This window comes from Rutidosis leptorrhynchoides, chromosome 2, assembly GCF_046630445.1.
Source record: "Rutidosis leptorrhynchoides isolate AG116_Rl617_1_P2 chromosome 2, CSIRO_AGI_Rlap_v1, whole genome shotgun sequence".
In the NCBI taxonomy this organism is placed as follows: Eukaryota; Viridiplantae; Streptophyta; class Magnoliopsida; order Asterales; family Asteraceae; genus Rutidosis; species Rutidosis leptorrhynchoides.
Window position 1 is genome coordinate 560,346,139 of NC_092334.1, and position 26,581 is coordinate 560,372,719.

The 26,581-nt window shown below is 36.3% G+C and overlaps 1 protein-coding gene across 1 annotated transcript in view; it reads left to right on the top strand.

Annotated features, from left to right (window-relative positions):
- The window catches only part of LOC139889727 (glutathione transferase GST 23-like), a 41,890-nt gene extending 16,959 nt beyond the window's left edge, over window positions 1-24,931 (top strand). The window contains exon 3 of the mRNA XM_071872662.1: window positions 24,557-24,931. Coding sequence (XP_071728763.1) covers window positions 24,557-24,931 — 375 coding nt within the window. The remainder of the gene's footprint in view (window positions 1-24,556) is intronic.
- The last annotated feature ends 1,650 nt before the right edge of the window (window positions 24,932-26,581 follow it).

The following is a 26,581-nucleotide window of genomic DNA, read 5'->3' on the forward strand; positions in this document are numbered from 1 at the left end:
TGTATTTGGGTGGTGGATGACCCAAGTGGGTATGTTGACTTCGAAATGGGTTAAAAAGGGTTTTGAATGACCTAGTGGTGTATAGTAGGGTGATTTAATGCTATGGTCACTAGTTTTAGTGATTGTTGGTAAGTTTGGGCCTATGATTGGTATTATGAGAACAAAGGGTGAACACTTACACTAAGCGGTCTATTTGGGCGGGTTAAAGGTCCCATTTAGATAAGTGTTGATTTTATGTTAATATCATAGGTGATTTTCGTTGATGGTTGAAGATATTGTGGGCTTACCTTCATTTTGGATACAAGGTGAGTGGAATAATTATATGCGTATGTATATAATGTATTTATTTGTATGCTACGGTATGAACCAAAGAGCCGATAGTGCCATAGTATGTGAGATTGTGCTATGATGTGAACCAAAGAGCCGGTAGCATCGTAGTACGTATGTTGTAGTGTGAACCAAAGAGCCGGTAGCACTTAGCGCTAGTATGACTCGGGTTGTGATGTGAACCAAAGAGCCGGTAGCGTCATAACTGATGCGTATGGTGTGAACCAAAGAGCCGGTAGCACCATGACGCGAGTATGGTTAACCATGGTTGTGTGTTGTATTGTAGCATATTGTATTATGTCGATTATATGTTATTGTTTATGCTAGTTGCGATATTTCAGATTTTTAGCTTCGTACTTGAGATGACATGCTAAATATATTGCTAGCATGTATACGGTATGTGAGTAAGTATTTGCAAGTAGGTATATTATATATGTATGTGTATAACTATTGCATTTAATAAGCGTTTTGCTTACCCTCTCGTTGTTTACCTTTTTATAGGTTCCGGCGTGGACAAGGGAAAGGGTACTCTTTTGGACTAGTGATCCCGCTTTGTGTTGATAGGAGACACTTTTTGGGACATTTAGCTTTTGAAGTTTGACCAAGATTTGGGTAGTTTAACCCCCAAACACCATGCTCAAATTTAAACTAGTGTGGTCGAAACTTATATTTTGTACGAAACTCGTATTTCGGCATATGTGGGCCCGGTTTTGTAAAACTTGTTTTATTATTGAATCATGTTAGTTTTAACGACTATAATGTGTTGTGAAAAGCATTTCTTCTAAAAGTGTCGGGAAATGGGAGATCTTTAAATGAAAATTGGACTTTTTGGACAGCGGGCTGCCAGCCCTTGTGCGCGCCGCGCACTACACTGAGCATTAAAAAAAAAATTTCACGTATTCAGTTTGATAACGGGTTGGGTTGTTACAAGTGGTATCAGAGCATGTTCTAAGTGATTTAGGCGACTTGAGATAGGTGCCTAGACTTAGACTTTATTGTGTATGTGTTTTATGCGGGACTTGTAGGAGATGGGTTGGAACGGGATTGGCTAATGCCTAGGGTTATGTGAACTAACCTTGTGCTAATTATTTTGTGTTATGTTTGCAATCATTAAGCGAGATAGACGTTGTACTAGCAAGTTAATGCGACGTGCTCGCGTAACAATGATTAGCTACCATTGTTACGGGTTTAAATCGTGTCAAACAAGCGATGTACGACGATTGTTGAGCAAGATGGGGTGGTGAGGTGTATTTGTATATACGTGTCATGTCTCTTCGTTTCATGGTTTAACCTATTTCCGTTTTATAGAATGAAGATGAGAAACGGACATGATACCAATGAAGGCGGTACGAGCGAGGACGCTGAGTTTACGGCCAAGGTTGATGCCATTATGCAAAGGCGTCACACGGTTTTTCTAGAGGACGTCAAGAAGATGTTCTTAGATTCGATTGATGAGCAAGTAGTCAATATAGTCAAGGAACAAGTTAAGATTGTTCTTCAAGAAGATAACATCGGAAGGCGAGACTTCCACTATAAAAATTTCAAAGATGCTCAACCTCCCACCTTTGAGGGAGAACGAGACCCACTCAAGAGTGCTCGTTGGATCTTCGATATGGAGGGGGATTTTTGTACTAGTGAGTGCCCTCTCGATAAGAGGACAAGGTATGGTAGTAGCATGATGAGGGGTGATGCCAAGTTGTGGTGGGATGCGAAAATCCGACTTTATGGTGAAGAACAAAGTATGAGTTTGATGTGGGACGAGTTTAAGGCAGAATTCTTCAAGGAGTACCGAACTTCGGTCGATCTTTTGAGGCTTAAGGACGAGTTGCAAATTTTAAGGCAAGGGTCAATGGATTTGAACACTCTCAAGTCCACCTTTTTATCAAAGACTCAATTTTGCCTGGAGTATGTCGGGAATGATCATATGTTGAAAGAAGATTTCTACCGAACCTTGAATGATAACTATCAAGAAAGGATTAGTAGAAACTCGGTGAAAGCTTTTGATGAGTTGTTCGATATCGCTAATGGTTTTGAGTCGCTTGCTCCGAGAAAGAGTGACTTCACCTTTGGGAAACGAAAATTTGAAGCTACTAGCCACTCGAACAAGAAGAGTATGAGTGTGACCGAGAGCATCGGTAGTGTGAAAAAGGGGGCTTCTAAGAGTTTTGGACCCATGTGCTACAATTGTGGGCGACAAGGGCACATGGCCCGTGATTGTACGACTCATCTTCCAACAAAATCGTTTGTTTTAATTGTCAAAAGGATGGTCAACTAAGGACGGAATGTCCCGATTTGAGGAGTGATCAAGTTAAGAAGCTAGAAAAGGCGGCGGGGATGGCGAGGGGACAAAATTACTTAATGACCCATGATGAAGCCAAGCAATCCAACGAAGTTGTCTCAGGTACTTTCATGGTTAATTCTAATCCGGCAAGGATACTATTTGATAGCGGTGCTAATTTATCGTTTGTGTCTCCGCGATTTGTGTCTAAGCTTAATAAGCCGCTAGCTAAGTTAAGTCATCCGGTAGAAGTCGAAATAGCAGATGGTAAGATGGTGCTAGGGATTGATGTTTGTAAAGATTGTGATGTTGTGTTCGGTACCGAAACGTTTAAAATTGATCTCATTCCGATGACTTTGGGTGAGTTCGATATTGTTGTTGGTATGGATTGGCTCGATCGTTATAGAGCCAATATTGCATGCCATGAAAAGTCTATTCGTGTGAAGACCCCTAGTGGGGGAGAGTTAATTATTCATGGAGAAAAACGAAGAAGACTTATGCCATTATGCACTTATGCACGGGCATGTCGTTTCCTTAGTGGTGGTGGCATGGCTTTTCTTGCTCATGTAGTTGATACTCGTGAATAGCCACCATCCATTTGTGAAATTCCGGTGGTTAATGAATTTGAAGACGTTTTTCCGGATGATTTATTGGGTGTTCCGGCGGAAAGACAAGTTGAATTTCGCATTGAGTTGGTTCCGGGGGCTACTCCCATTGCTAAAACTCCTTATCATTTAGCACCAACGGAAATGCAAGGGTTGTTAAATCAAACCCAAGAGTTGCTTGAAAAGGGTTTTATCCGACAGAGTGCTTCACCATGGGGCGCTTTGGTTTTATTTGTGAAAAAGAAGGATGGTAGTATGCGGATGTGCATCGATTATCAGGAGTTGAACAAAGTGACGATCAAGAATCGTTATCCATTGCCTTGGATTGACGATTTGTTTGATCAACTCCAAGTCGCGACTTATTTTTATAAAATTGACTTACGGTCCGGCTATCACCAAATGCGGGCCTGTGAGGAAGATATTGAGAAAACGGCCTTTCGAACGCGTTACGGGCATTTTGAGTTTGTAGTTATGCCTTTTGGTCTTACGAATGCACCGCCGGAATTCATGGATCTTATGAACCGAGTGTGCCAACCTATGTTGGACAAGTCAGTAATTGTGTTCATTGACGACATACTTGTCTATTAGAAGAGTATGAAGGAACATGAACATCATTTGTGTAGTGACCCGAACTTTTTCATATTTATATATATATTAAATGAAATTGTTATTTACATGATTAAGTGTTTCCAACATGTTAAGCAATCAAACTTGTTAAGACTTGATTAATTGAAATAGGTTTCATATAGACAATTGACCACCCAAGTTGACCGGTGATTCACGAACGTTAAAACTTGTAAAAACTATACGATGACATATATATGGTTATATATATAGTTAACATGATTTTATTATAAGTATGTATCTCATTAGATATTTTAACAATGAGTTATATACATAAAAATGAGACTATTAATTTAAGAAACTCGAAAACGATGTATATAACGATTATCGTTATAACAACGTCTTACTAGGTACATATGAATCATATTAAGATATTGATACACTTGGTTAATTATGTTAAATGATAAGTAAATATATTATTAAGTGTATTAACAATGAAATACATATGTAAAAATAAGACTACTAACTTAATGATTTCGAAACGAGACATATATGTAACGATTATCGTTGTAACGACATTTAACTGTATATATATCATACTAAGATATATTATATATCATAATATCATGATAATATAACAATTTAACATCTCATTTGTTATAATAAATAATGGGTTAACAACATTCAACAAGATCGTTAACCTAAAGGTTTCAAAACAACATTTACATGTAACGACTAACGATGACTTAATGACTCAGTTAAAATGTATATACATGTAGTGTTTTAATATGTATTCATACACTTTTGAAAGACTTCAATACACTTATCAAAATACTTCTACTTAACAAAAATGCTTACAATTACATCCTCGTTCAGTTTCATCAACAATTCTACTCGTATGCACCCGTATTCGTACTCGTACAATACACAGCTTTTAGATGTATGTACTATTGGTATATACACTCCAATGATCAGCTCTTAGCAGCCCATGTGAGTCACCTAACACATGTGGGAACCATCATTTGGCAACTAGCATGAAATATCTCATAAAATTACAAAAATATGAGTAATCATTCATGACTTATTTACATTAAAACAAAATTACATATCCTTTATATCTAATCCATACACCAACGACCAAAAACACCTACAAACACTTTCATTCTTCAATTTTCTTTATCTAATTGATCTCTCTCAAGTTCTATCTTCAAGTTCTAAGTGTTCTTCATAAATTCCAAAAGTTCTAGTTTCATAAAATCAAGAATACTTCCAAGATTGCAAGTTTACTTCCAAGTTTTCTAAATCCATTCCAAGTAATCATCCAAGATCAAGAAACCTTTGTTACTTACAGTAGGTTATCTTTCTAATACAAGGTAATAATCATATTCAAACTTTAATTCAATTTCTATAACTATAACAATCTTATTTCGAGTGGAAATCTTACTTGAAATTGTTTTCGTGTCATGATTCTGCTTCAAGAACTTTCAAGCCATCCAAGGATCCTTTGAAGCTAGATCCATTTTTCTTATTTCCAGTAGGTTTATCCAAGGAACTTGAGGTAGTAATAATGTATAACGACCCTCATTTTTCCATTCTATATTTTTCCAATATTAAATGCCCAAACAATATAATCAAAACTTAATGATTAAACTTTAATCAACAATTGTTAAGTATTAAGAGTTAGAAAACATATTAATTAACTTTGTGCAATAATTGACAAGTTAATAAAAGATGAAAATAATAAACTGTTAGTCGACACTCACTGCTAATTAAAATTTATGCATTTATGTAATATTATAACTGATAACCTATAAGTAATAAATAAAAATTGACATTTATATAAATAATAAAACAATTGAGAACTAAATATATACAAGTCATGAATTAGTAAAAAGAAAATAATACTTATCATGTAGTAAATGTAAAAAATAATAATAGTAATAATAGTAATAATAATGAGACTAAAGAATCTTAAACAATTACATCCTTATGTTGACTAAAAATTAAAATAATACATATATAAACTAGTACCACCTATTGTTGACTAAAAATTATAAAATAAAATAAAATCATTAATTAGAACATCCTTATGTTGACTAACACTCTAATACTTGCACTATATAAACTCCTAGTTTCTCATTCACAAATCACACCAAAATCCTCTCTCAAAAACAATCTCTCCCTCTCCCTCTCTTGTGGTATTCGGATCTTCAAGCTTGTTCTTCGTGTTCTTCAAGAATCTTCAAGGAGTTCTTCAAGATTTTCAAGGCTTTGATCTTCCATCTTCATCGTGTTCATCTTTTCTTTGTTAATTATCTTGAATCTTCAAAGGTATAACATAAACCCTAAACTATTTACATAAACTTTAATCTTTGTTAATTCATATTCATATTATAAACTTGTTATCCATAAACACACCTAGATTTATATATACATATATACATGTAAAAAAAAATATATATATATTTTTATATATACATATACATATTAAAACCTTAAACCCTAATACTACTTATACTAGTACTTAACATGTATATACTATTACTATTACTAGCACCTATAACCTACTACTTATATTGTAGCACACAAACATTTTGGGATATGTATTAGAGATGTATAGATCTTCGAACTTTCTTGACGAATGGTTTCTACGAGATTCTAGGCAGAGGGTTTGGACTTCCGATTTAAAGGGTCCTATGGCTCAAGCCCCTAGATCTAAATTAGCCATTCGAAGGGAAAGGGGTGATTGGAAGCTTATCTAATACGGCAAGTATCCTAAAATGGAAACACTCATAAAAGTAGAAACTCTCTAGTCATAGAAACTTAGTAAAATAAGAAACTTTCTAAAAATAGAAACTTTATAAAAATAGTAACTTACTAGGAATAGAAACTTAGTAAAACAAACTATACTTAAACACATACTTAAACTTAAACATGGGCAAAACACTTAACTACTCTTAAATGTCAATAGGTTGACTTTCCTGCTCACTCGTTCAACTCTCTATTCTGAGGAATAACTCTCTCTCTACTTACTAAGGTGAATTCATAGCCCCACTCTTTATTGCTAGCAAACTTATTTAACTTTTTGGGGTGAGACACATGCTGCTTTTACTATTTACAATTTAGACACAAGTACCAACTGCTAAAACTATGCTATACCCGGCTACGTCCGACTAAGTCCCTACAGTGATATTTTTAAGTGCTGCGGCATGCTTATTTATTGGGGGTAGGCCTATCGGGAGTAACGTCCCCGATACATTTGACTCAGTCTTTGTATTACTTGATAATGAAATTTAAACCGACAAGGACAGACACAACTTGTCATGGGGCAAACTTGAACGTTTAGTCTAAATATCACGCACTGGCATAACTTTTTGATCCTGCGGGAGATCAACCTTACAAATTAAATCTTGTGGTCTAAAACAAACGGTCAAACTTATTTGTTAAACCTATGAACTTCACTCAACCTTTTGGTTGACACTTTAGCATGTTTTGTCTCAGGTGCTGTTTGATTCAAGCTCTTATACTTACTGCTTATGTGATGCTACTTGGACATAGGATCAAGAGATATCGCATTTATTACTTCTGCATGTGAACATTTCCATTATTGTTACTCCTATCATTGTAACTACGTTTCATTTTCCGCTGCGTGCTCAATAAAGTTTGTTTTATCATTTAGTATTGTTCTCGTATATTATAATATGTTGGTTGATTTGATATTAAGTCACATTTCACCCAGGCCCTAACTGGGGGTGTGACATAATGTTCATAACATCATTCGATTCATACATATAAAGCTATCTTATTCGAAGGTTTAAACTTGTAATCACTAGAACATAGTTTAGTTAATTCTAAACTTGTTCGCAAATAAAAGTTAATCCTTCTAACTTGACTTTTAAAATCAACTAAACACATGTTATATATCTATATGATATGCTAACTTAATGATTTAAAACCTGAAAACACGAAAAACACCGTAAAACCGGATTTACGCCGTCGTAGTAACACCGAGGGCTGTTTTGGGTTAGTTAATTAAAAACTATGATAAACTTTGATTTAAAAGTTGTTATTCTGAGAAAATGATTTTTATTATGAATATGAAACTATATCCAAAAATTATGGTTAAACTCAAAGTGGAAGTATGCTTTCTAAAATGGTCATCTAGACGTCGTTCTTTCGACTGAAATGACTACCTTTACAAAAACGACTTGTAACTTATTTTTCTGACTATAAACCTATACTTTTTCTGTTTAGATTCATAAAATAGAGTTCAATATAAAACCATAGCAATTTGATTCACTCAAAACGGATTTAAAATGAAGAAGTTATGGGTAAAACAAGATTGGATAATTTTTTTTCATTTTAGCTACGTGAAAATTGGTAACAAATCTATTCTAACCATAACTTAATCAACTTGTATTGTATATTATGTAATCTTGAGATACCATAGACACGTATACAATGTTTCGACCTATCATGTCAACACATCTATATATATTTCGGAACAACCATAGACACTCTATATGTGAATGTTGGAGTTAGCTATACAGGGTTGAGGTTGATTCCAAAATATATATAGTTTGAGTTGTGATCAATACTGAGATACGTATACACTGGGTCGTGGATTGATTCAAGATAATATTTATCGATTTATTTCTGTACATCTAACTGTGGACAACTAGTTGTAGGTTACTAACGAGGACAGCTGACTTAATAAACTTAAAACATCAAAATATATTAAAAGTGTTGTAAATATATTTTGAACATACTTTGATATATATGTATATATTGTTATAGGTTCGTGAATCAACCAGTGGCCAAGTCTTACTTCCCGACGAAGTAAAAATCTGTGAAAGTGAGTTACAGTCCCACTTTTAAAATCTAATATTTTTGGGATGAGAATACATGCAGGTTTTATAAATGATTTACAAAATAGACACAAGTACGTGAAACTACATTCTATGGTTGAATTATCGAAATCGAATATGCCCCTTTTTATTAAGTCTGGTAATCTAAGAATTAGGGAACAGACACCCTAATTGACGCGAATCCTAAAGATAGATCTATTGGGCCTAACAAACCCCATCCAAAGTACCGGATGCTTTAGTACTTCGAAATTTATATCATATCCGAAGGGTGTCCCGGAATGATGGGGATATTCTTATATATGCATCTTGTTAATGTCGGTTACCAGGTGTTCACCATATGAATGATTTTTATCTCTATGTATGGGATGTGTATTGAAATATGAAATCTTGTGGTCTATTATTATGATTTGATATATATAGGTTAAACCTATAACTCACCAACATTTTTGTTGACGTTTTAAGCATATTTATTCTCAGGTGATTATTAAGAGCTTCCGCTGTCGCATACTTAAATAAGGACGAGATTTGGAGTCCATGCTTGTATGATATTGTGTAAAAACTGCATTCAAGAAACTTATTTTGTTGTAACATATTTGTATTGTAAACCATTATGTAACGGTCGTGTGTAAACAGGATATTTTAGATTATCATTATTTGATAATCTACGTAAAGCTTTTTAAACCTCTATTGATGAAAGAAAGGTTATGGTTTGTTTTAAAATGAATGCAGTCTTTGAAAAACGTCTCATATAGAGGTCAAAACCTCGCAACGAAATCAATTAATATGGAACGTTTTTAATCAATAAGAACGGGACATTTCAGTTGGTATCCGAGCGTTCGTCTTAGAGAACCAGAATTTTGCATTAGTGTGTCTTATCGAGTTTGTTAGGATGCATTAGTGAGTCTGGACTTCGACCGTGTTTACTTGAAAAATGATTGCTTAACAAATTTTGTTGGAAACTATATATTTTTAATATGTGAATATTATGTGATATATTAATCTCTTAACTCGTTTGATATTATGTGATAGATGTCTACCTCTAGAACAAGTCCCATTGACTCACCTAATAATAATGAAGAGTCAAATGTAAATTGGAATGATTCGTGGACTGATTCACAAGTTCCCGAAGAGGAACTGGAAGAAGAGTCGGAACCGGAAGAAGAATCGGAACCGGAAGAAGAATCGGAATCGGATGAAGAAATAGAACCGGTGGGGGAAATAAAAAAACGGTTAAGTAAAATAAAATCCTCAACCAACCGACCAAGGTTAATTATGGTCAATGGTGTTTCCGCCAAGGAAGCAAAATATTGGGAGGATTACCAATTCTCCGATGAATCGGATTCTGGCGAGAATTCCGATGATGTTATAGAAATTACCCCAATTGAATTTAAAAAGGCAAAATAAAATAATAAGGGAAAGGGCATAAAAATAGAGAAATCTAATTCCAACCCCGATGAACTTTATATGTATCGTCAACCCTCGAAGTCCTTAAGTTGTAACAATGACCCGGGAACCTCTAAACCACCAGGTTTTTCTAAACCGTTGTGGAAAACGACAGCTAGTATTAGGGGAACATCATATATCCCTAGAAACTTGGCAAAACGAACCAAAACCGAAGAAGAAGAAACAAGCGAGTCGGAATAAGATAGTTGTATTCGTGTGGTGTAATATATGTAATATAGTGTGCTTATGCTTTATGATATATGTAAAAATTGCTTGTATTAATAAGTATTTTTTTTTTATGAATCTAACTCTTGTCTATTTTACAGTATAAAAACACAAAATGGATAGACAACCCAATATTTTAAGAGACCTACCCGGAGACATGATTGATGAAATCTTGTCTAGAGTCGGTCAGAATTCCTCGGCACAACTATATAAGGCGAGATCAGTTTGTAAGACATTCGAAGAACGTTCCAAGAATGCCTTGGTTTATAAAAGGCTTTCGTTCGAAAGATGGGGGATATCACATTGGAAAATCTATAAGTTACGATGTGTTTACTTTGACGCATATATTGCGAGGAACCCAAATGCTATTTTACGCAATGGGTTAAGAAATTATTTTGACTCAATATATCCGAATATTAGACTTCGTGATTTAGAAAAAGCGACTAACATGCAACATAAAGAAGCATGTTATGCTTACGGATTAGTAATGTTCGCTTCTCACCAAAGTGAGAACAAGAACATCGGGCTACAACTATTAAACAAAACGTTCCCACAAGTGACGGAGTCGGTAATTGGGGTAAGAAATGAGGTTTTTAGATTGTTACAGGACTGTTGGACAATACGTAACCCTCGTCCCTTTGACGACGTTACAACACGATGTCTTATCAATGGCCATAACGGTTATGTTCCACAAGACCAAGGATGGGAAGTAATCCTAGTAAAACCAGAATGCATGACTTGTTTCTGGACGTATGAATTACGTGTCTTTATTGCCTTTGCTGAACGACTTGTGTACTAGCTAGAATTATCTTCACAACCATCTTGTATCAAATTTATTGTGTGCTATATTTCATGCTATATGTAAAATAAGCAGTATTGTAAGTTTGTAAAATATTGTGTAAAAGTTTGAACGCGAAATATTATTATAATCAGTTTTTCATATAGAATTGTAGTAGTTGAATTGTATATTAGCTACTAAGTATGAACTTAACGGGTAGGTACTACCCGAATTTAAACTTATAAAACGCTAATATGAAGAAAAAGCTTTTATAAATGAGTTCATATTATGCTACGAAATACTATTAACTACTCTTAATATTCTGTATGATTAACTTGTTCCATTTGACTATTTTGAAGGAAATGGCACCGACTACTCGACACACCGTGAATATGAATGAAGAGGAATTCCGTACTTTTCTAGCTTCAAACATAGCCGCAGTACAGGCTGCGCTACATACCAACAATAACCTTGGATCTAGCAGTACAGGAAATCGTGTAGGATGCACCTACAAAGAATTCACTGCCTGCAAACCTTTGGAATTTGATGGAACCGAAGGACCGATCGGATTGAAACGGTGGACTGAGAAGGTCGAATCGGTGTTTGCCATAAGTAAGTGTACTGAAGAGGACAAAGTGAAGTACACTACGCATACCTTCACAGGTTCTGCGTTAACATGGTGGAATACCTATCTAGAGCAAGTGGGACAAGACGATGCGTACGCACTACCGTGGTCAGCATTCAAGCACTTGATGAACGAGAAATACCGTCCCAGAACCGAGGTCAATAAGCTCAAGACAGAACTTAGAGGGTTACGAACCCAAGGATTTGATATTACCACGTACGAAAGACAATTCACAGAATTGTGCCTATTGTGTCCGGGAGCATTCGAAGATGAGGAAGAGAAGATCGACGCGTTTGTGAAAGGATTACCAGAAAGAATCCAAGAAGATATAATTCACACGAGCCCGCCTCCATACAACAGGCATGTAGAATGGCTCACAAACTAGTGAACCAGATTGAAGAAAGAATTAAAGAACAGACTGCTGAAGAGGCCAATGTGAAGCAAGTCAAAAGAAAGTGGGAGGAAAACGGTGATAAGAATCACCAATACAACAACAACAGCAATTACAACAATAATCGCAACAATTATCCCAACAATCGCAACATCAATCGCAACTACAACAAACGGCCCAACAACAACAACAACAACAATTACAACAATCATCCCAACAACAATAATAACCGCAACAACAACAACAATCAGAAGCAGCTATGCCAAAGGTGTGAAAAGTATCACTCGGGGTTCTGCACCAAATTTTGCAACAAGTGTAAAAGAAATGGTCATAGCGCGGCTAAGTGTGATGTCTACGGACCAGGGGTTAATAGAACGAAAGGAACAAATGGTGTCGGAACGAGTAATGGCGGAGCAAGTAGTGTCGGAGCAAGTTATGCCAATGTAGTTTGTTATAAATATGGAAAACCGGGCCACATTATTAGAAATTGCCCAAACCAGGAGAACATGAATGGACAAGGCCGCGAAAGAGTTTTCAATATTAATGCGGTAGAGGCACAGGAAGACCCAGAGCTTGTTACGGGTACGTTTCTTATTGACAATAAATCTGCTTACGTTTTATTTGATTCGGGTGCAGATAGAAGCTATATGAGTAGAGATTTTTGTGCTAAATTAAGTTGTCCATTGACGCCTTTGGATAGTAAATTTTTACTCGAATTAGCAAATGGTAAATTAATTTCAGCAGATAATATATGTCGGAATCGAGAAATTAAACTGGTTAGCGAAACATTTAAGATTGATTTGATACCAGTAGAGTTAGGGAGTTTTGATGTGGTAATCGGTATGGACTGGTTGAAAGAAGTGAAAGCAGAGATCGTTTGTTACAAAAATGCAATTCGCATTATACGAGAAAAAGGAAAACCCTTAATGGTGTACGGAGAAAAGGGCAACACGAAGCTACATCTTACTAGTAATTTGAAGGCACAAAAACTAATAAGAAAAGGTTGCTATGCTGTTCTAGCACACGTCGAGAAAGTACAAACTGAAGAAAAGAGCATCAATGATGTTCCCATTGCAAAAGAATTTCCCGATGTATTTCCGAAAGAATTACCGGGATTACCCCCACATCGATCCGTTGAATTTCAAATAGATCTTGTACCAGGAGCTGCACCAATAGCTCGTGCTCCTTACAGACTCGCACCCAGTGAGATGAAAGAACTGCAAAGCCAATTACAAGAACTTTTAGAGCGTGGTTTCATTCGACCAAGCACATCACCGTGGGGAGCTCCTGTTTTGTTTGTCAAGAAGAAAGATGGTACATTCAGGTTGTGTATCGACTACCGAGAGTTGAACAAACTTACCATCAAGAACCGCTACCCACTACCGAGAATCGACGACTTATTTGATCAACTACACGGCTCGTCTGTTTATTCAAAGATTGACTTACGTTCCGGGTATCATCAAATGCGGGTGAAAGAAGATGATATTCCAAAGACTGCTTTCAGAACACGTTACGGTCATTACGAGTTTATGGTCATGCCGTTTGGTTTAACTAATGCACCAGCTGTGTTCATGGACCTTATGAACCGAGTGTGTGGACCATACCTTGACAAGTTTGTCATTGTTTTCATTGATGACATACTTATTTACTCAAAGAATGACCAAGAACACGGTGAACATTTGAGAAAGGTGTTAGAAGTATTGAGGAAGGAAGAATTGTACGCTAAATTTTTAAAGTGTGCATTTTGATTGGAAGAAGTTCAATTCCTCGGTCACATAGTGAACAAAAAAGGTATTAAGGTGGATCCGGCAAAGATAGAAACTGTTGAAAAGTGGGAAACCCCGAAAACTCCGAAACACATGCGCCAGTTTTTAGGACTAGCTGGTTACTACAGAAGGTTCATCCAAGACTTTTCCAGAATAGCAAAACCCTTGACTGCATTAACGCATAAAGGGAAGAAATTTGAATGGAAGGATGAACAAGAGAAAGCGTTTCAGTTATTGAAGAAAAAGCTAACTACGGCACATATATTGTCATTGCCTGAAGGGAATGATGATTTTGTGATTTATTGTGATGCATCAAAGCAAGGTCTCGGTTGTGTATTAATGCAACGAACGAAGGTGATTGCTTATGCGTCTAGACAATTGAAGATTCACGAACAAAATTATACGACGCATGATTTGGAATTAGGCGCGGTTGTTTTTGCATTAAAGACTTGGAGGCACTACTTATATGGGGTCAAAAGTATTATATATACCGACCACAAAAGTCTTCAGCACATATTTAATCAGAAACAACTGAATATGAGGCAGCGTAGGTGGATTGAATTGTTGAATGATTACGACTTTGAGATTCGTTACCACCCGGGGAAGGCAAATGTGGTAGCCGACGCCTTGAGCAGAAAGGACAGAGAACCCATTCGAGTAAAATCTATGAATATAATGATTCACACTAACCTTACTACTCAAATAAAGGAGGCGCAACAAGGAGTTTTAAAAGAGAAAAATTTAAAGGATGAAATACCTAAAGGATCGGAGAAGCATCTTAATATTCGGGAAGACGGAACCCGGTATAGGGCTGAAAGGATTTGGGTACCAAAATTTGGAGATATGAGAGAAATGGTACTTAGAGAAGCTCATAAAACCAGATACTCAATACATCCTGGAACGTGGAAGATGTACAAGGATCTCAAGAAACATTTTTGGTGGCCGGGTATGAAAGCCTATGTTGCTAAATACGTAGGAGAATGTTTGACGTGTTCTAAGGTCAAAGCTGAGCATCAGAAACCATCAGGTCTACTTCAACAACCCGAAATCCCAGAATGGAAATGGGAAAACATTACCATGGATTTCATCACTAAATTGCCAAGGACTGCAAGTGGGTTTGATACTATTTGGGTAATAGTTGATCGTCTCACCAAATTAGCACACTTCCTGCCAATAAGAGAAGATGACAAGATGGAGAAGTTAGCACGACTGTATTTGAAGGAAGTCGTCTCCAGACATGGAATACTAATCTCTATTATCTCTGATAGGGATGGCAGATTTATTTCAAGATTCTGGCAGACATTACAGCAAGCATTGGGAACTCGTCTAGATATGAGTACTGCCTATCATCCACAAACTGATGGGCAGAGCGAAAGGATGATATAAACACTTGAAGACATGCTACGAGCTTGTGTTATTGATTTCGAAAACAGTTGGGATCGACATCTACCGTTAGCAGAATTTTCCTACAACAACAGCTACCATTCAAGCATTGAGATGGCGCCGTTTGAAGCACTTTATGGTAGAAAGTGTAGGTCTCCGATTTGTTGGAGTGAAGTGGGGGATAGACAGATTACGGGTCCGGAGATAATACAAGAAACTACCGAGAAAATCATCCAAATTCAACAAAGATTGAAAACCGCCCAGAGTCGACAAAAGAGCTACGCGGACAGTAAAAGAAAAGATATAGAGTTTGAAATTGGAGAAATGGTCATGCTTAAGGTTTCACCTTGGAAAGGCGTTGTTCGATTTGGTAAACGGGGGAAACTAAATCCAAGGTACATTGGACCATTCAAGATTATAGATCGTGTCGGACCAGTAGCTTACCAACTGGAGCTACCTCAACAACTCGTGGCTGTACATAACACTTTCCACGTCTCAAATTTGAAGAAATGTTTTGCTAAATAAGATCTCACTATTCCGTTGGACGAAATGCAAATCAATGAAAATCTTCAATTCATTGAAGAACCCGTCGAAATAATGGATCGTGAGGTTAAGAGACTTAAACAAAACAAGATACCGATTGTTAAGGTTCGATGGAATGCTCGTAGAGGACCCGAGTTCACCTGAGAGCGTGAAGATCATATGAAGAAGAAATACCCGCATTTATTTCCAGAAGATACGTCAACACCTCCAACTGCTTAAAATTTCGGGACGAAATTTATTTAACGGGTAGGTACTGTAGTGACCCGAACTTTTTCATGTTTTTATATATATTAAATGAAATTATTATTTACATGATTAAGTGTTTCCAACATGTTAAGCAATCAAACTTGTTAAGACTTGATTAATTGAAATAGGTTTCATATAGACAATTGACCACCCAAGTTGACCGGTGATTCACGAACGTTAAAACTTGTAAAAACTATACGATGACATATATATGGTTATATGTATAGTTAACATGATTTTATTATAAGTATGTATCTCATTAGGTATTTTAACAATGAGTTATATACATAAAAATGAGACTATTAATTTAAGAAACTCGAAAACGATATATATAACGATTATCGTTATAACAACGTCTTACTAGGTACATATGAATCATATTAAGATATTGATACACTTGGTTAATTATGTTAAATGATAAGTAAATATATTATTAAGTGTATTAACAATGAAATACATATGTAAAAATAAGACTACTAACTTAATGATTTCGAAACGAGACATATATGTAACGATTATCGTTGTAACGACATTTAACTGTATATATATCATACTAAGATATATTATATATCATAATATCATGATAATATAACAATTTAACATCTCATTTGTTATAATAAATAATGGGTTAACAACATTCACCAAGATCGTTAACCTAAGGGTTTCAAAACAACATTTACATGTAACGACTAACGATGACTTAACGACTCAGTTAAAATGTATATACATGTAGTGTTTTAATATGTATTCATACACTTTTGAAAGACTTCAATACACTTATCAAAATACTTCTACTTAACAAAAATGCTTACAATTACATCCTCGTTCAGTTTCATCAACAATTCTACTCGTATGCACCCGTATTCGTACTCGTACAATACACAGCTTTTAGATGTATGTACTATTGGTATATACACTCCAATGATCAGCTTTTAGTAGGCCATGTGAGTCACCTAAAACATGTGGGAACCATCATTTGGCAACTAGCATGAAATATCTCATAAAATTACAAAAATATGAGTAATCATTCATGACTTATTTACATTAAAACAAAATTACATATCCTTTATATCTAATCCATACACCAACGACCAAAAACACCTACAAACACTTTCATTCTTCAATTTTCTTCATCTATTTAATCTCTCTCAAGTTCTATCTTCAAGTTCTAAGTGTTCTTCATAAATTCCAAAAGTTCTAGTTTCATAAAATCAAGAATACTTCCAAGATTGCAAGTTTACTTCCAAGTTTTCTAAATCCATTCCAAGTAATCATCCAAGATCAAGAAACCTTTGTTACTTACAGTAGGTTATCTTTCTAATACAAGGTAATAATCATATTCAAACTTTAATTCAATTTCTATAACTATAACAATGTTATTTCGAGTGGAAATCTTACTTGAAATTGTTTTCGTGTCATGATTCTGCTTCAAGAACTTTCAAGCCATCCAAGGATCATTTGAAGCTAGATCCATTTTTCTTATTTCCAGTAGGTTTATCCAAGGAACTTGAGGTAGTAATGATGTTCATAACAACATTCGATTCATACATATAAAGCTATCTTATTCGAAGGTTTAAACTTGTAATCACTAGAACATAGTTTAGTTAATTCTAAACTTGTTCGCAAATAAAAGTTAATCCTTCTAACTTGACTTTTAAAATCAACTAAACACATGTTCTATATCTATATGATATGCTAACTTAATGATTTAAAACCTGAAAACACGAAAAACACCGTAAAATCGGATTTACGCCGTCGTAGTAACACCGAGGGCTGTTTTGGGTTAGTTAATTAAAAACTATGATAAACTTTGATTTAAAAGTTGTTATTCTAAAAAAATGATTTTTATTATGAACATGAAACTATATCCAAAAATTATGGTTAAACTCAAAGTGGAAGTATGCTTTCTAAAATGGTCATCTAGACGTCGTTCTTTCGACTGAAATGACTACCTTTACAAAAACGACTTGTAACTTATTTTTCCGACTATAAACCTTTACTTTTTCTGTTTAGATTCATAAAATAGAGTTCAATATGAAACCATAGCAATTGATTCACTCAAAACGGATTTAAAATGAAGAAGTTATGGGTAAAACAAGATTGGATAATTTTTCTCATTTTAGCTACGTGAAAATTGGTAACAAATCTATTACAACCATAACTTAATCAACTTGTATTGTATATTATGTAATCTTGAGATACCATAGACACGTATACAATGTTTCGACCTATCATGTCGACACATCTATATATATTTCGGAACAACCATAGACACTCTATATGTGAATGTTGGAGTTAGCTATACAGGGTTGAGGTTGATTCCAAAATATATATAGTTTGAGTTGTGATCAATACTGAGATACGTATACACTGGGTCGTGGATTGATTCAAGATAATATTTATCGATTTATTTCTGTACATCTAACTGTGGACAACTAGTTGTAGGTTACTAACGAGGACAGCTGACTTAATAAACTTAAAACATCAAAATATATTAAAAGTGTTGTAAATATATTTTGAACATACTTTGATATATATGTATATATTGTTATAGGTTCGTGAATCAACCAGTGGCCAAGTCTTACTTCCCGACGAAGTAAAAATCTGTGAAAGTGAGTTACAGTCCCACTTTTAAAATCTAATATTTTTGGGATGAGAATACATGCAGGTTTTATAAATGATTTACAAAATAGACACAAGTACGTGAAACTACATTCTATGGTTGAATTATCGAAATCGAATATGCCCCTTTTTATTAAGTCTGGTAATCTAAGAATTAGGGAACAGACACCCTAATTGACGCGAATCCTAAAGATAGATCTATTGGGCCTAACAAACCCCATCCAAAGTACCGGATGCTTTAGTACTTCGAAATTTATATCATATCCGAAGGGTGTCCCGGAATGATGGGGATATTCTTATATATGCATCTTGTTAATGTCGGTTACCAGGTGTTCACCATATGAATGATTTTTATCTCTATGTATGGGATGTGTATTGAAATATGAAATCTTGTGGTCTATTATTATGATTTGATATATATAGGTTAAACCTATAACTCACCAACATTTTTGTTGACGTTTTAAGCATGTTTATTCTCAGGTGATTATTAAGAGCTTCCGCTGTCGCATACTTAAATAAGGACGAGATTTGGAGTCCATGCTTGTATGATATTGTGTAAAAACTGCATTCAAGAAACTTATTTTGTTGTAACATATTTGTATTGTAAACCATTATGTAACGGTCGTGTGTAAACAGGATATTTTAGATTATCATTATTTGATAATCTACGTAAAGCTTTTTAAACCTTTATTGATGAAATAAAGGTTATGGTTTGTTTTAAAATGAATGCAGTCTTTGAAAAACGTCTCATATAGAGGTCAAAACCTCGCAACGAAATCAATTAATATGGAACGTTTTTAATCAATAAGAATGGGACATTTCAATTTGCGTGGTGTGTTGAAGACATTGCGGAAGGAGAAGTTGTATGCAAAATTCTCCAAATGTGAATTTTGGCTAAGGGAAGTTCAATTTCTTGGCCATATTGTGAACAAAGATGGTATTCAAGTAGATCCGGGGAAGATTGAGACGGTAAAGAGTTGGGGACGACCGACTACGCCTATGGAAATCCGAAGTTTTCTCGGGTTGGCCGGTTATTATCGTCAGTTTATCTAAGACTTTTCTAAGATCGCTTCTCCATTGACGAAGTTGACAAGGAAGAACGTGAGATTTAATTGGGAAAACGAGCAAGAAATTGCTTTTCCATTGTTGAAAGAGAAGTTATGTCAAGCTTCGGTTTTAGTGTTTCCGGAAGGTGTAGAAGACATGACAGTTTATTGTGATTCTTCTTTAAATTAGATCGGGTGTGTTCTAATGCAATGAGGTAAGGTCATCGCTTATGCCTCTCGATAATTAAAGGAACACGAAAAGAGATATCCGACTCATGATCTTGAATTGGCGGCGGTGGTGCATGCGTTGAAAATTTGGCGCCACTACTTGTACGGTGTCAAGTGTACGATTTATTCAGATAATAAGAGTTTGAAACATCTTTTTGATCAACAAGACTTGAATTATCGTCAACGTAGGTGGATGGATGTGGTAAAAGATTATGATTGTGAAATACTTTATCATCCGGGTAAGGCGAATGTGGTCGCGGATGCGTTAAGTCGGAAGAGTCAACATCCGGCGATACGAGTAGGATTGTTACGCATGATTATTACTAACGATTTCCTTGTAAAGCTCGGTGAGATTCAAATTGAAGCTTTTGTTAACAATAAGCATGAGGAACGAATCGTGGGACAAACGAAGTCTATTACTTTAGGTCTGCATGGTTTGTTGTCTTTTCAAGGAAGAGTGTGGGTGCCTAGAATGGGAGATTATTGATGAGTGCTACTTGATGAAGCACATAAGTCAAAGTATTCCATTCATCCGGGTGCAACGAAGATGTATCTCGATTTGAAGAAAGAGTATTGGTGGCCGGGCATGAAACGTGATGTTGTAAAGTATGTTGAACAATGTGTCACGTGTTTGCAAGTTAAGGCCGAGCACCAAAATCCGTATGGTAAGTTACAATCGTTGGAAGTCCCGAAAGGGAAATGGGAGCACATTACCATGGATTTCATTACAAAGTTACCAAAGATGGCGAGAACCCAATTTGATACGATTTGGGTGATAGTTGATCGGTTGACGAAAAGTGCTTTGTTTCTTCCCATTCGGGAAACGATATCGTCGGAGGCTTTGTCGAAGTTGTTTATCAAGGAGGTGATATCGAGACATGGAGTTCCTGTATCTATTATTTCGGATCGGGATACTCGTTTCACATCTCGGTTTTGGAATAAGTTTCATGAAGATATGGGCACACAATTGAGAATGAGCATGGCGTACCATCCTCAAACGGATGGTCAAACCAAACGTACGAAAAAAACATTGGAGGATATGTTACGGGCATGTATTATTGATTTCGAGGGTAGTTGGGATGAGCACTTACCATTGGTGGAGTTCTCGTACAATAATAATTATCATACTAGTATCGGGATGCCACCTTACGAGATGCTTTATGGTCGTAGGTGTCGAACTCTGATTTGTTGGGGTGAAGTGGGTCAAAGAGAAATCGGGAGTACCGATTTGGTTTTGGAGACAAATAGTAAGATTGAGATGATTCGGACTCATTTGAAAGCGGCTCAAGATAGAAAAAAGTCGTATGCCGATAAACGTATGCGACTGATTTAGTTCCAAGAAGGTGACATGGTGATGCTTAAGGTTTCGCCATGGAAGGGTATTATTAGGTTTCGAAAACGGGGAAAGTTAGCTCCCCGGTTTATTGGGCCATTTAAGATTTTAGCTCGTGTTGGTGAAGTTGCGTATCATTTGGAATTACCCGAAGAGCTTGCGGGGATCCATAATACATTTCATGTTTCCCATCTCCGTAAGTGTCTTGCGGATGATTCTTCATGGATGCCATTAGACGAAATTGAGCTAAACAACAAGTTAGAGTATGTTGAGGAACCGATTGCTATACTCGATGAAAAGGTGAAAAGGTTGAGGAATAAAGAGGTGAGGACTTATAAAGTTCAATGGCGTCGTAGTAAAGGATCCGAGTTTACGTAGGAGCCCGAAGAGTTTGTGTTAGTGTATCTTCCCTCTTGTCATGCGGCTTGGACCGCGAGGACGCGCTTCGATTCAAGTGGGGGAGAGTTGTAAGACCCGAATAATTATTGTACAGAGTGTATATAGGGTACATAAAGTGCGGGCTGCATTATGTATTTAAACAGAGGTCAGAAACCTGCCCCGAACCTTGTGCGCGCTGCACAGGGTTAAGTGTGCGCGCCGCACACTAGCCCTGTGCACAGATTCCAGCTTTTTAAATTAAAGTTTAATGAGGGGCATTATTGTCCTTTCACATGAGGTCGGGTTTAGGTCACTTATGGCCAGTTTTGTGGTGGTTGAAACACATTCAACACAACCACCAACACCATCTTCAATTTTAGAGAGAGAAACCCTTTGAGAGAGAGAAAGCTTAAATCAAGGAGGAAGAAGCTTGATTCGGGTTAAAGCTCAAGTATTAAAGTTGTTCATCTAGCCTTTAGCTACGTTTTGATTGTGGTGGTATGTCCTAACTTTGATTTCCTCATTTTAATTTGTTTAAGGGTTAGGGTTTGGGTTAGTGATGAACATAAAACCCATATTTGGTGATTTTGGGTGTTCTTGGGTAAGATTGAGTCACGAGGACTTAATAGTAACTAACCTAGGGTTTCAAAATGTTAATTGGTGATTATGAGTCTTAAAAGGATAGTTAATCACTAGCACACTTTGTTGTTTTTGTAAATGAGTGTATTTGGGTGGTGGATGACCCAAGTGGGTATGTTGACTTCAAAATGGGTCAAAAAGGGTTTTGAATGACCTAGTGGTGTATAGTAGGGTGATTTAATGCCATGGTCACTAGTTTTAGTGATTGTTGGTAAGTTTAGGCCTATGATTGGTATTATGAGAACAAAGGGTGAACACTTACACTATGCGGTCTATTTGGGCGGGTTAAAGATCCCATTTAGATAAGTGTTGATTTTATGTTAATATCATAGGTTATTTTCGTTGACGGTTGAAGAGATTGTGGGCTTACCTTTATTTTGGATACAAGGTGAGTGGAATAATTATATGCGTATGTATATAATGTATTTTTTTGTATGCTATGGTATGAACCAAAGAGCCGGTAGTGCCATAGTATGTGCGATTGTGCTATGATGTGAACCAAAGATCCGGTAGCATCGTAGTACGTATGTTCTAGTGTGAACCAAAGAGCCGGTAGCACTTAGCGCGAGTATAACTCGGGTTGTGATGTGAACCAAAGAGCCGGTAGCATCATAACCGATGCGTATGGTGTGAACCAAAGAGCTGGTAGCACCATGATGCGAGTATGGTTAACCATGGTTGTGTGTTATATTGTAGCATATTGTATTATGTCGATTATATGCTATTGTTTATGCTAGTTGCGGTATTGGAGATTTTTAGCTTCGTACTTGAGATGGTATGCTAAATATATTGCTAGCATGTATGTGGTATGTGAGTAAGTGTTTGCAAGTAGGTATATTATATATGTATGTGTATAACTATTTCATTCACTAAGCGTTTTGCTTACACTCTCGTTGTTTACCTTTTTATAGGCTCCGGTGTGGACAAGGGAAAATGTACTCTTTTGGACTAGTGATCCCGCTTTGTGTTGATAGGAGACGCTTTTTGGGACGTTTAGCTTTTGAAGTTTGACCAAGATTTGGGTAGTTTAACCCCAAACACCATGCTCAAAGTGTCGTTTGGAATTTAAACTAATGTGGTCGAAACTTATATTTTGTACGGAACTCATATTTCGGCATATGTGGGCCCGGTTTCGTAAAACTTGTTTTATTATTGAATCGTGTTAGTTTTAACTATTATAATGTGTTGTGAAAAGCGTTTCGTCTAAAAGTATCGGGAAGTGTGAGATCTTTAAACGAAAATTGGACTTTTTGGACAGCGGGCTGTTAGGCCTTGTGCACGCCGCGCACACAAGGGCTGCGCGCCGCGCACTACTCTGTGTATAAAAAAAAATTCGCGTATTCAGTTGAATAACGGGTTGGGTTGTTACACCTACATACACATACAAACATACGCACACTAATATATACATGTGCAAACCTGTACATACATACACACACCCATACAGAATCGTATAAAAGCTATGCACCTAACAGAAAATAAATAAATAGTTCTTAAGCATACATAAGATACGTAAAACAAACATACATACATACCTACATACGTAAATATACATACATGCATCCATACATACACATATAAGCACACATAAATATAGATACATAAACATACATAAATAAACATACAAAACATCAACCATTCAGGCTTGCCTGAGTGTTCACCGAGTTGCCCAATGAAGCACACCACCCATGTTCAATTCCTGGCTATGCCAAATTGTTCAAAAAGGGAGTGTGACTCGAGGGTACGCATAATGCGCAATTCACCCGGTACCAGGTCTCGCGCTCGGGGGGCTTAATTACCCGATGTTTTACCTTTTATGAGGGAGTCAATGTGCTCGTTTATAGGAGGGTTTCCTCGCTTACCAAAAAAAAAACATACAAAACAACCATCCATACCTAAGTATGCATATATACACATACAAAATAACAATCAAAATAACAATTAAAAAAAACTTACTCAGCTATTTTAATTCTAGACCTCCACACATTCCTATCAGAAGCCATGTCCTCGGTCAACAGAAGTTCCTTCATGTTGATCTTCACACGACCCTCCCACCTACGTTTAGGTCTACCTCTTCTTCTAACACCGTCCACCGTGAGGGTCTCTACTCTCCTGACATGAGCCGTAAGTGGGCGCCTCATAAAATGCTCAAACCATCGAAATCGTTCTTCTCTAAGTTTGTTGATGATGTTCCCAACTTCCAGATTTTCCCTAACAACCACATTTTTTGTGTACATCATCTTAATGTATAAATTCCTCGTTGTGTAGTGTGCCAATGATCAAAAAACTGTTGAGGAGTACACCGACCAGAATGAAAACGATGCAGAAGAAGCTCGTAATATTCTCAAGACTCTCGAAAGAAGTTTAGACCCAAATAGAATTGTCTCTGGAGATAAGCATAATTTGAGTTTTATGGATATTGTGATTGCTTGGGTCGAAATTTGGTTTCGAGTACTTGAAAATTCATTGGACGTTAAAACACTAGATGAGGAGAACACACCATTGCTGAACAAGTGGTTTAGAGATGTACTTGAGGTGGATGTAATAAAAGAGTGTCTCCCACCCTTTGAAAAAATGGTAGCACGCTACAAAGATCTTCATGAACACTACTATAAATCAAGTTTGAGTCGGGTATCAAATTAAGTTTGTGTGTGTTCAAAACGACTCTGTTTTGTAATATTCACATATACCGAAAATAAAGTTTGTTGGGTCCTACTCCTAGTAATAAGCCACATAACTTATATAATTTAGTAAATAATTTAAGGGGTTATCACTAAAATGTCAATTTTTTCTCCTTTTTTGACTCGGAACTCATAAAATGTAACACCCTGAATTTTTAATAAATTAGAAAATATTCTTGAAAGTGTCAGTAAATGTGAAACAACTCCAATCTGTTTAACCAAAAACGGAGTACATTTTTTTTTAATAAGTTAGGTCCCAATAATACACAATATTTCCAACTCTGTTTTAACCAAAAACATAACATCGTGACATTACGTTTAACAACTTACAATGACCCTTGGTATCCAAATGACACCTTTCAAAAGCATTTGTAATAATAATCCAATTACACAAACACGGGTTAATACTCAATAACCCAACCCAATACCAAGAGCATAATCCCGGGGACTACCGAATCCCCAGTTCGCATCCAAAGCATCCAAAAGCTACCCCATCGAGCTAAGTGCTCCTACTCATCTAGTCTAACAACTAGCTAGCTTCACAATCTCAACCCTGTAAAAAGTAAACAACGAGAGGGGTAAGCTTAAAGCTTAGTGAGTGCAATAGTTATACATATACATATATAACCTACTTACTTGCAACTACTTACACAATACCGCATACAAACTTGTAACTCAAATAGTATGTCATCATACTCATATTACTAACAAGTTGTACAATATCACAAAAACCGCATTAGCATATACTCATCACAATATATATATATATATATCGCATGCTAAACAATATCCAACAACATAATATGGTTAACCATAACGCTATGGTGCTACCGGCACGTGGTTCACACCATACGCATTTGAGTCTCACTCTTTTATAGTGTTACCGGCTCGTGGTTCACACTTTGGCGCTACCGGCACGTGGTACACGAATCATTTTATAGTGCTACCGGCACGTGGTTCACACTTGATGCTACCGGCACGTGGTTCACATCCCGATTTTATAGTGCTACCGGTACGTGGTTCACACTTGATGCTACCGGCACGTGGTTCACATCATGATACTTGTCACACCACATGCTATGGTACTACCGGCACGTGGTTTATACCATAACATTCACAAATAAATACGCCATATACATATACGCATAATTATTCCACTCACCTCGAAACGCTCGCACAAATCATGTATGTAAAACGCCTCCAAACGCCACCGAGCAAACCTTTACCTATAATACGCATATTGGTATACACATAATCAACATACATTCTCTACAAGAGAATTCGACACAACACCCTTAACCAAGGGTTTATACCTATCTCCGCAATCCGCCCATTTAGACACCTAAGTGCAAAGTTCATCTTTTTATACATTTAAATGACACCCGAATGTCCAAACTAACGAGACTAGTTCCCGCGTTCCCAAAATACCCAAATACATTAACTTTAACCTTTAAACGCATAATAGTTCGCATTTTACACAAAAACCCATTCCATGGTTGACCAAGTTTGACTTTATTGCCAAAACATCAAATTTCAACCCAAAATCATTTTCAACGATTAACTCACATCCAAACACGTCCTTGAACACTTAACACTAGTGTTTAAACAATCA